This window comes from Cutaneotrichosporon oleaginosum, assembly GCF_008065305.1.
Source record: "Cutaneotrichosporon oleaginosum strain ATCC 20508 chromosome Unknown ATCC20508_contig06, whole genome shotgun sequence".
Taxonomy (NCBI): Eukaryota; Fungi; Basidiomycota; class Tremellomycetes; order Trichosporonales; family Trichosporonaceae; genus Cutaneotrichosporon; species Cutaneotrichosporon oleaginosum.
In genome coordinates this window covers 867,064-878,674 of record NW_027072175.1, presented here as the reverse complement: position 1 = coordinate 878,674, position 11,611 = coordinate 867,064, and the positions used below count along the sequence as shown (strand labels likewise).

General features: G+C 60.7%; 2 protein-coding genes across 2 annotated transcripts; both read right to left on the bottom strand.

Moving 5' to 3' along the window:
- Window positions 1–1,123: 1,123 nt before the first annotated feature.
- Window positions 1,124–1,357, bottom strand: COLE_06772 (uncharacterized protein; the record flags this gene model as incomplete). Its single annotated transcript, XM_018420507.1, has 1 exon — window positions 1,124–1,357. One exon carries the CDS (start codon window positions 1,355–1,357, stop codon window positions 1,124–1,126), a length of 234 nt encoding a protein of 77 aa, XP_018276346.1.
- Window positions 1,358–7,925: 6,568 nt separating this feature from the next.
- On the bottom strand, window positions 7,926–10,665 carry COLE_06771 (uncharacterized protein; the record flags this gene model as incomplete). Its single annotated transcript, XM_018424136.2, has 12 exons — window positions 7,926–8,123; window positions 8,159–8,299; window positions 8,335–8,638; window positions 8,676–8,972; window positions 9,009–9,220; window positions 9,259–9,543; window positions 9,580–9,701; window positions 9,736–10,030; window positions 10,067–10,210; window positions 10,242–10,361; window positions 10,399–10,566; window positions 10,606–10,665. The coding sequence occupies 12 exons, from the start codon at window positions 10,663–10,665 to the stop codon at window positions 7,926–7,928; spliced, it is 2,346 nt and encodes a 781-aa protein (XP_018276345.1).
- Window positions 10,666–11,611: the final 946 nt, after the last annotated feature.

Below are 11,611 nucleotides of genomic sequence, written 5' to 3'. Positions count from 1 at the left end.
ACAGACAGCGGACGGAGTCCCGCATGCGTACGAGTGTGCCAAGCGCCCGATGGATGCTGGGAGGTTCGATGGGGCGATCGCTTGTCGCCGCCTACGAGCAGCTCTTAAGCGCCGTCTGCCCGCGTCTGCCTCTTCCACTTCACTCTTGCATCTCTTATTTTCTACTCTGCCCCCCCCCCCCCCCCCCCCCGGCCAGCATCGTTTGGCGCCGTCGCTCTTACATGCCATCCCCTCGACTTCCCCTCTCGACTGACCTCAACTGCCCCTTCGACTGCGCTCACTCCCGTTCCACCTCCTCACTATCGACCGGAGATCTTCGCTATCTCCTCCACGGCCCGCCCGATCTGCCCGCACCCCGCTCGATTCATCTTATCCCTGCCCGCTCTTTGCCCGTCGCCGTATCGCCACCCCCTTTCACCGACCCCCAGCCCCCCTCGCCTCACACCCTCCCTTCACCGCGATGCCTCCCCGCCGCGCCGCCGCACGACAACAATACATTCACCATCTAGCGGTACAATCCCGGTGTGCGGGTGCGGGTCAGCGGCCGGTCTACTATTTATTAGTTAGTGGTTCCGTGGCAAGAGGGTGCAAGACGGGGGCGGGCAACAGATGAGTCAAGCAGATCTCGGCTCGCCTATCGCGAGTGTATCTGTGCGCCAGGCGAGCCAGGCCTGACGGCACGGCTCGGCTCGGGCAATGTGAGGGCGAAAGGGGCCTGGCGTGAAGCAGCACTAGCGCTTGCTCATGGTAAGACCGCCACCGCCCGTGCCGAGCGACGAAGAAACGCTCGTGTTCCCGGAGTCTGGATCCATGCCACTGCTCCGTCGCTGGCGCTTGTCACGCGAACTCGGGCCACTCGTGCGTTCCACGCCTGGGCTGGAAGCCTTAGAGCGGGAAGCCTTACTGCTTCGCCGCCCAGAAGTCGTCTCCTTGGCCGAGGGCGCGCCACGGTTCCTGCAGTCAGCTTGTTTGCTCATCGTATCATGCGTGGGGGAAGCGGTGAAGTCATTGTGAATGAGTCCGAGGAGGGCAAGGCTTGCAGAGCGCGCACTGCCGCAGCCTTTGTCCCCCGCGAGTAGCGTTGCGCGCACCAAGCGCCACCGACATGTTCAGCTCTTAGGACTCACCGTTTCTTAATGACATCTGTCTTGAGAGAGAGCGGGCGCACAACACCATGCAGCTTGAAGAACAGGCCACAGGCGTTGCACAGCGGCTGCCCCTCAGGGTCGCGGCGCCAGAGCGGCGTGTTGGTCGTCTGGCAGTTGGTGCACACGGTCGCGCTATTCTCCTCCGGCTCGGCGGTCGGTGTCCCCGGTCCAGATGGGCCAGAAGGCCCGCCGGAGCGGTTACGCGACATGGCCAGCTCGTTGCGGTTGCTCTGGCTTGGGTGACGCGAGTGCGACGGCGTCGCCTGCGACATGCTCATGGCGCGCAGTCCCTGCAAGTTAGGACTCGAGTTGGAGCGGCCAGGCGCGGGACGCCGGAACTCCTCAGGCGGCGACTGTGGCGAGGCCTCCGGCCGCATGCCAAGTACTTCGGACGGGTTGATCGTCGTGTATGGGTTGCCGTTGTCGAAGTACATGTTCATGAGCTGCGAGAAGTCGATGCCCGCTGGGTCCTGCATCCCTGGGTCGATCTGCTGTCCTGACGGTGCAAACAGATGGGCAGTGTCGAAGAGACCATCGTTGCCCCACATGTCGGCGCCGGAGGCCGGCGCCGCCGAGGCGCCATGGGAGCTCGTCGATGCGGCATTGAGGTCGAAGAAGTTGTCATAGTTGGTGCTGGAGCTGGCCGCGTTCGTGTCGAAGCTGAACGTGAAGGGGGCAGTGGGGAACGGCGCGAGACTGTTTGGCAGCGGGCGGTTGTCGCCACCTCGGGGGGATGCCTCGGCTGGGCGCTTACGCGCGTTGTGCATGGGCTCGGGTTCCTCGCGAGGCCGTAAGGTATGGTCGAATGAGGTCTTTCGCACACGGCGGGGGAGGAGGCCGTAAGTCGGATGGATGTTCTCCTCAGAGAGCGCAGAGTATAACCCAGGGCCAGAGATGCCGGGAAGAGTCGGGTACTTTTGCTTAGTGACGCCGCTGCCGTTGCTTGAGATCGACTGGGCGACGTGCGCGGGTGCAGTAAAGTTGAACTGGGTGGCGGCAGAGGGCACCGAAGTGGAGAGGGCGTTGGCGAAGGAGGCCGACGCGGCGGCAGATGACTCTGCTGAGCGAAGCGCCTGGTCGAGGTCGAACCCAATTGCCACCTTCGGGTCCTTGGCTTCGCTACTCGCCGTCCCGTTAGCGAACTGCTCCATGTTGAGCTCGGTCTGGAGCGGCTGCGACATGGCCATTTCTGCTCCGGCGGCCTCCCATGGCGGGTAGTTGTTGGGCATAGATCTCGCGAAGGGCGCAAGAGATGCCGGCGAGGGGTTCATGGAGGCGCTGGAGTTGGTTGTCGATCCTCCCTGCGCCAGCAGACTATGAGCGTGGTGCTCGTTGCCTGCGTCGTACATTGACCGGCTGCCAGGGAAGGCGCTGCGCGAACGCGATCGCGACGCAGCACGCCAGTCTATCGCCATTCGTGATCTTGAACGCGACGCAGCGCGCCAGTCAATGTCCATTGCACTGGAGTTAGCAATGCTCATGCAAAGCAACTCACCTCGAGTCCCGGTTGCCCGCGCTGAAACCGACCACCCTCGAAACGCCCTTGCGACGCCCACGTTCCGCCTCGTGGTCGGAATCCACTGACTGTCTTGGCTGCTGCGGTACGTGCTGACGGTCGGGGTCGTTCTCGTGTTCGGGCTCGGGCACTGGCGACAACCCCTGGAACGCCACGTGTTCGCGCCTGGTCGTCTCCATGTTGGGTGGCGCAGATCCCGCGTTGGCCTCGGCGGCGGCAGCGGCGGCGGCGGCGGCGGCGCGCTCCGATTCCTCCTTCTTCTTCATGGTGAGGTGCATCATGCGCCAAGTGAGGTTTTCCATCCGCTGGCCATGGGGCATTGAGTCCTTGGCCCGGGCGTACGCCTTCCACACCTGGGCAGCCAGGGGATCCTTCTTAGCCATGGCTTCTGCCGCTGGCACCACTTGATCGCCTGACTGCGAAGGCGGCCCCGCGAATCCAGGCGGAAAGGGGTTGCCGGTCGGCGGGGACGTACTAAGCGGGGAGCGGGTGGCGAGAAAGTTGTCTTTAAGAATGCTCGAGACAATGTCGCCTGACCGCTGTCGAGACGGACCGCCGGAGGATGATTCGGGCGATGGAGCGCTCACAGGTGGCGGAGATGCCGCCGCGAGTGCAGCGTGCATGTACGCAAGCTGCTCATCCGTGGGCTGTGGACTGGATGCCTGCTGTGTCGTCTGTTGCTGTCCCAGCGCCATTCCCATGCCGAGCCCCATGCCGACGCGAATCGCCATCTCGAGGCTCAAATTGCCGTTCTGCGACAACTGAGCCAGGGTCAGACCGGGCGGCAAGGGTGGAAGGTCGCCAATCTGCTGTGGCGACTGGGGCTGCTGCTGCTGCTTCTGCTGGTGGGATGCCTGGGCGGTGCGAGAGTGGGGTCGGGAAGGAGGCGCGGGCGCGCCAGAGGACGAGGATTTAGGCGACGGCTTTGGCGGAGCAGCAGGCGGGTGCTCCGGAGCCTGCGCGCGCCTCGGCTTGATGGGACGGAATCCCTTCGTGGCAGTACTCTGAGTGTCAGTGAGGTACAGTGCCTCGGACTCACGTCTGCGGGGCTGCTCATCGAAGCTTCACTAGTAGCAGGCGTTGTAGCGGCAGTGTCGGACGCTCGCTCGCCCCCCTGCCACGACGGTACCCTCTGGGTGTTGGTAGGGCGGACCTGGGTGAACGGCGGCGGGGCGCTGATGCCGTTCGGCATGGAGCCAGAAGAGCGCCCGGAGGTCGTGAAACTTGGTCGAGGGGACTGCGCGGGCGTGTTTGACTGCGACTGCGTTTGCTGCTGCTGCTGGATGCGACGCGTTAGAAGGCTCGTCTGATGCGACTGGGCCTGGGCATGCTCCTGGGAGTGCTGGTGCGAACTCGTTACTTGCGCCTGAGCCTGCTGCATCTGCTGCTGCGCCTGTGCTGCCTGCTGCTGGGCGGCCTGGAGCTGCTGCTGAGCGGCCTGAAATTGCGCCTGTGCTGCCTGCACCTGCTGCTGCTGCTGGACCTGCTGGAGCATCTGGACAAGCTGCTGCTGCGTTATGCCAGCAAAAGCGGTCTGCTCCTGCGCCTGTGCCGGGGGCAGCATTGACTGCTGCTGCTGCTGCTGCATCATCTGTGCCGCCAGGGACTGCTGAACGGCCACTGGCTGCTGCGTCTGCGTCTGCGCTTGGGCCTGCTGGCCGAGAGCGCTGAGGAGGCCGAGCGGCAGCTGCGGCTCATTGGCGCTGTTCTGTGCCTGGTTCATCATCTCGGCGAGGCTGGCGAGGAAGTTCTGGTCGAGAGAACTCAAGTTGTTCTGCTCCGAGATCTGCTCCTGCTGACGCTGCTGTGGCTGGGCAGGCCACGCCTGCGAGTTGAGCGGCGCAAAGTCGAAAGAAGGTGTCTCGAGGGGCGTTGTTACATTCGAGCCTGGCGTTGGGTGCTGCGAAGGCTGGGCGGAGCCATTCTGGCTCTGGCTCTGGCGAGCGGCAGCATACTGGGCGGCGAATCCTGACTGCGCCGTGGGCGTAAATGATGAGGCCGACGTTCCAAAGGCGGCAAAGCTGCTTGTGGGCGTCGACGACAATTCGCTGAGAAAGTCGCTGCCGCCATAACTACCTGACTGCTGCTGAGGGAAGCCCCAGTTGTTCGAGTTCGAGTTCTGCGCGAAGACGTTGACCTTGGAAGGTGATACGGCGGCGGGGCTCGGACCTGCACTCGATGGTAGGGATCGCGGCATGGGCGTCAACTTGGTGGGGACTGACGCCCCGCCGCCGCCGTCGACGGTGAAGCGCCCTTTTGAGCTGCCGCTAGACTGGCGGTAGGGTTTGCTGCTCATCTTTCCGGCAGATCCAGAGGACGAGGCCGCAGCAGTGCCAGTGGCGCCTGGTCTAGGGGCTATGGGGCGAGGAAGTATAGCCCGGAGACGGCTGCCAGAGGAGGCGGCGCTACTGGATGTGGTCGACTGCGGACTCCCCTTGGAGCTGATCGAGCGCGGGGACGGGCCGACAAAGGGCGGGGACGGAGTGTTGGCCGAAATGGTGGCAGGAGTAGATGTGGTGTGGGGGTGTTACTGGAGATGTGAGCGGCGATGTGGGACAGTGAGCAAGGAGGGAAGGGGAGAGGGAATTGGGAAGCAACGCAAAGGAGGGCAAGGCGCCAGTCTCTCCGTGATGGCGCCAGATCCCGGCCGCAACGGCAGAACGGCCACGACTCAATGAGACGTGTGGACACACAACCACTGAAACGGATGTAGCCGCACGAAGTGCCGGTGGCCAGGCCGAGATCGCCAGGCCGCGAACCACGGCGGGCGGCTCTGGCGTCGCAAAGTCAGTGCGCAACCCCTTCCGCTGTATGCCTCGAGTCACGACGCGGCCGTCTGCCCGAGTGCTCCGAGGCTGGGATGCAGACAAACAATACACGGGATCGTCCTCAATCTCTGCCATCGCTTGTACGAGCATGGGCTCGGCGCGCGGATCTCGACTCGAAATCCCGCACCTCATGTCACGTACCTGGTAGTGGCCTCGCCGAGAAGCTCGGGCCGGCGTGAGTCGGTCGGCGGCGGCGATGCGGGTGTCTAGGCGTCGCGTACGAGCCAAGATTAAAGGCCGCGGGATGCGGTGGTGGGTGGATGGATGGGATGGATGGATGATAGATGCGCCAGAGTGGTGAGGCAAGGTTGAACCGATGTGAGGGGAGAGGATCGAGTCGAGTGTGTGATGCTCGCAAGCTGTGAAAGAGCGGTGTTGGCAGTGAGAGCCTTGAGAGGGCGACTAGAGATGCGTAGTGTTCGATGGGGAGGCTATGTAGAGTAGAGTGATGTTGTTGAATGTGGCAAATACGCGCGACAGCGACGGAGAGAGAAAGAGAGGAGGAGGGATGGAGGGATGAGGTATGGAGGGAGGGGAGGGAAGGCAAGGCAAGGCGTGAGGCGAGGATCGTGCGTGGAAAATGGAATCGACCTTTGGCTAAGTGATCAATAATAATGCCAAGCCTACTCTCCTACCCCTCCCTAATTCTCCAAGCACGACTACTAATCTGTGCCTGTTAATGCTTATGGAAATGAATGGTTGTCCAGCCAGCTTGCCACGCCACGAGATGCGCAACGTGACCTGACTTAAGTGGGTAGTTGTTGGTAGGATTGAATGATGAATGCCTGCATCAAAAACACTGTACAGAGGCGGCCAGGGCGTCACAGCAGCGGCGATGGGAGATGCAAGAGTGAATGCGGGGATGAATGCGCGGTGGAATAGAAGGTCGGAGGAGAACGGTCCCAACGGTCCCAACGGTCCGCTTGTCCTGCCTGTCTCGGCCACTCGATTATGGCGAGGCTCAGAGGCGCCAGTCGCTTCAGCCGGCCGGCCGGCTGTTGCTAGCGAGTGACGACGTGACCACTGGCGACTGGCGAGCTGGCGACTGGCGTTCCGGCGGACTGTTATGCTCTCTCATTTGAACGGCCGCCGCCACCCACTGAACAGAACGCGCGGAAACAGCCTCATATACCGACCCAGGATGACAGGAGGCGGGGAACAGTGGCCACTTCTGATGGAACAGGTTGTGCGGCGTACGCGGCGTCTTGGCTCAATTGGCTCTCGTCGACGCTCATCTCCCTCTTAATCCCAGGCACCATAAAGAACGGTACCTAATCCCCTGGTCCAATCATAGCAAATCTCGTGGACACATGGCGGCGGCAAGTAACGGTTCATTCGGTTCATTCCTCTCATCATCCCTCCGCTAGGCCCATTGCATAACATTTGGGAATGCGCTCTCCTCACGGCCTACATGCTCCACGCTCCACGCTCCACGCTCCATCGCCCAGCCACGTTGCCCGCGACCCTACTTGCATCTCTGCCGACCAAACACATTGCGTGCCGCTATCAGCCGCCCCTTGCCCGCTCCTGAACTCTTCCGGGCCACTCACAGCCGTCTCTCGCGCCTCTCGGTCCCAAGCCCTCAATCCAACTCGGACGCCTCGGGCCTCGGGATGACCCCGAGACTTCCGATCCGTCAGGCCTCGTTCTCGTGCCGGCGGCATGATGCAAGCGATCAAGCCTGTTCCAGCTTTCGACTGTGGTGCACGCGTTGCGCTGCACAACGGCAACGGGACATCGCAGAGTCCAAGAGTCCTACCTCTAACTGGCGGTCTTGTCAACGTCCAGCAGTTGCACCCATGCCGGCCGAACATCGCTCAACCCACCCGGCGCGCCCACCCACTGCGCCACCAGGCGCTAAACGCCACGTCTCTAACAGTGCCCCTCTTCGAAGTGTGACGCGTCCAGCGCGCCGAGTTGAACAGCCAGCCGAAAGTCGGACATGAAATCTGCCCGAACCGCCACCTCCGCCATCCGCCAAGTGTTGCTCCAGGTAAAGTGCGCACGCTTGGCGCCGGGTGTACCTCCGCCGTCCGTCCGTTCCCGATTTCCGGATTAAAGAATCCAAGACTTTTTGTTTTTGTTTGCATGGAACAAGAGGCAGGGCGGGTAGGTGGGCAGAACATTTCTAATCTAGTGGGGCAAAGTGTGATGGTGGAGGTGGAGGTGGTGACCCGGAACACGGGGTCCGAGATCACCGACGTCTTATCAGTCCACCCTCAGGTTTTGCGCGCTCGAGCGCTGATCGACATCGAGCCTGGAGGGGCTGGAGACGAGTGCCTCCGACTGCGCACACTGCGGGGCTGCGGCCTACCGACCGACAGGCAGCCAGCTAGCTGGCAAGGCGGGCGAGATGGGAGGACCAGCCCTTCTCGCGTTTGATCACCGGCCTCCGGCTCAACCACGGTGACAGAATGCATATACAACAATTCTCTAACGCAACATCGCTACGCTGTTGGCCTCGACACGAAGTCGTTCAGCCTTGTTCATCTGCCCAGAAACACTGACGCCCGCCGCAAGCCTAGTTAGCACGGCCGAGAGACGCGCAGGGCGCACAGAGCCGTACGAGAGCTGCCGGACGCTCGGTTCCATGAATGCTGACACTGCGTCCGAGAGCACAATGTTGATTGTCTATTGTCAGCACGTTATACAACATTCAAGCTCACGTTTTTGACCTCGTCGAAGACGCGGTCCAGCCCCGCCTTGCCGAGTCTCTGAATCTCCGTCTCGATAAAGAGTACGTCCGCTCGAACGTACATGAGGGCCGCCTCGTTGTACATCCGTACCTCCGTACTAGTGAGGGTTTCCTATTGTCAGTCATCGCACACACCCCGTAGCTTACCATGAGGAACTGGTTGATGCGCTGCAGCGCCTTTTCATACGCCCGCGCCTTTGTGCCATCGTCCAATCCGATAAGCACCGAGTCGACGTACGCAGTGAGGAAGGTGATCATCTCGAACACGTAAGTGCTCGGCTCGGGGTTAGATGGCGGGGACTGCCGCGGCATCCAGTTGTACTCGGCTAGCTCGAAGAAGGACTCAAGCTTGGAAGTGATCACGGCGTCAATGCGGCTCTGCGCGAGCTTCAGAGTATCGGCGAAAGAAGACGCCGACGCCATCTTGACAGGGCCCCCACGCTGCGTGGCTCTGTCTGTTAGCACAAAAAGGAAAGGAAGGTATTCACCGAAGGCCCATAAGAACCGTCTCTAACTCGTCGCACGCCACCAGGAAGTGTTCCGTGTTGACCACGACCTGCGCAATCTGCGACAGATTGGACATGGCCTTGACGCGCTGCGCCATCTGCCTGCTGACATGGTTGGTGAGGAGGCCATCTAACGATTTCCGTAGCACCTCATCCAGATCGACATGATGCTGCGAGACGCCGTCCGTGAACTGGTAGAATTGCTCTACGAAATTGCGGATGTTGATGCAGCACATTGGGAACGTCTGCGAGAAGGGCATGGGTTGGGGGAAGCCGTTTCTGGGTGTCAGTCGACGCCTTCGAAGCCAAGCTCACATAGCTAAAGACTCCGCTTCTCCTGGTGCCAGCCAGCACACGCCAGACACTTGGTCAAACTCTCGCTGATCGTTGACCATCATTGGCTGGTTGTCGTCCTCAGCAACAATATGATCAAAGTCGGCGCCAAACGTTCGGAGGAGCAGCTCAGAGTAGCGCTCAAACAGCGTTATCAACAACCCGTTCAGTTCCGAGATGTCATAGCCATAACCCTAGACGAGTCAGAAAGGAAGAGGCTCGGGTTACTCACCTCCAATGTTTGCACGAAGAGTAGGATATGCTTCTTGCTCTCCAAGAAGACCTCAAGCTTGCTGCAGCCCTTGAGGCCGAGGCCCACAATGCTGATGATGCGGCGGCACATCTCGTCCCAGAGATCGTCGACGTCGCGCTGAGATCGGAAGTCTGGGACAGTTCGGAGAACGTGTGCTTCGATGATGAAGAAGCCGACGAGCTCCTGCATCAACTCGGGAAGGGAGGTCATTAATGTCTCGGGCGATGAGGCCGAGCGCGATGCGAGGATGAGGTTGGCTTGAGTCTAAGGTCAGCCGATGATACTTGGCAGCCAGCCTACCTTGCGATCCTCCTGGTAGTTGCGCTGCAGCTCAGCCTTGCACTCGAGTGCCTCGTAAATGTGGATACACTGATAAAGAGGCTTGAAGTCGATGCAGATCTGCTCATTGTCAAGGGCGTTGACTGTCGTCAGCTCCCGTCCGATGGCCCGGCTTACACTCGGCACGCTCGTTGTTGACGAGCTCGAGGGCCCCTCCAATGCGGGCGAAGCGCGCACTCCCGTCCTTCTCACGCTTCAGGCGCCAACGCTTGATGCGGTTTCCCATCTGCTCAAGCGCGAGTTTGCCAACTAATGCGCTCGCCTCGCGAATGTCAAACAGCCACGACTTGGCTGAGGCCGTCACGGCGTCCTTGATGCTTAAACGAAGCGACGGTAAAGAGGACACCAAGTGCAGGTAGAAGGGTGTACTGGAGATGGCCGGTGGAGGAAGGTGGGACAAGTCCTCAATCATCTGGGGTCAGCCAGGCATCGAGCGATGAAAGCCCACGCGGAGTGCTCCCCAGTACTTGCCCTGCCGGATCATCTCGCCAACACGGTGCACAAGGTCGAGGAGGCGAAGACAGGTCTGAAGCGTCTCGATCGCATCGTCCATGTTCCGCGCGACCTTTTTCTGCTCCAGGAGCGCGCGTTTCTGGTGTCAGACTCGCTCCCAGTAAGCTCACCTTCTTCCCAAGCCCGCGGCCCACATCTCCCATCTGCACATCAAGCTCTCCAATGCGCTTGCGTAGTTGCCCCGTCCCCTGCCTGACCGACGACAGCGCTAGTACCGACTTGACAAAGTCCTGGGGGGTCAGCCAGCTCGGCCTTGACCGGTCTCACCTCATAGTTGTCCTCGCAGATCTTCTCTATCTCCTTCTCCTTCTCTCCAACAAATCTATCCAAACTTCCGAGGTAGAGCTGCTCGCTGTCGGTATCCTGGATGGTCTTGATGAGGGGCGCGAGCGCCTCAAAGTTCTCCGAGGCGCCCGAGGCTGGGTCCAGCGTGATCTGTCGTCAGCTTCTTTGCCCTCGATGCAGCAAACACACCTGCTGAAGCTGGAGCTCAAGCTCGGCCGTCGTGAATGTCGGGCGCTGCTTGCGCATCATGATGGCCTGCTCATGTGCCGAGGGTGGATGTGTGTTGTTGGTTGGCGTCCTGGCGTTGGCCACCGGTGTTGGAACGCGTCACAGATCACAGTGCGATTTGGTTCCGTCAGGGACGGGTGGTGGAGGTGGTCCGTTTCATTCACCTCGAGGTGTTGTTGAACACCAGTGGGTGCGAGAGTGCGTCTGCGTGGTCGACACCGCATTTCAGTAGGCGGCGCTGTGGAACAGTATAGCCTCATACTACAGGGCGCTTTCTGAGAGGCGTCGGCGCTCCGAGTCGCGTAATCCTGCGATCCTGCGAGAAATGGAGGACGAACCAAAATCAATTCACGCCACCTGCTCTAGAGGATCTGTGCGGCCATGCGCGTCGCATTGTCGATGCGAGCGAGTGTCTTACTTTGTATTGTTTGCTCCCGCTACACAGCAGTGAATGGTCCCATTGTGGCCGTGAGAGACTCGACAGACACCTCGGCCCCGCGAGTCGGGAGGCGACGGCAGACTCTGCGGAAAGGAGCCCGAACAAAACAGGGTGGGGATCCTTTTGCTAGAGGAGGCGGGGGCGCGGGGGCGCTATTCTATGGCTTTATGGCTCCATGAGGGCCATGATTCCATGATCATGCCCCCAGGCCCCAGGATACAGGGCGATAGGGTGAATGAAGCCTGTGTACCTGTGTGGGGCCGGCGGTAGTGGACGTGCGGCCCTCACACTACTACCACCTCAAAAGTTGACCACCTTCCTCGACGCGCGACGCCTTGGACATACGCGTCCATCGCTTACTCTCTTTCGTTCTTTTTCTCTCTTTCTCTTTCTCATCCTATATCTATCTCTCTCTCTCGTTCTTTCTTTCAATCTTTCTCGCCCTTTCCCACCTCTCCTCGTCTTACCTTGGTTGTCTTCCGTTCTCCATCCATTCATCTCTATCATTGGAATCCTCCTCTTCGCCAT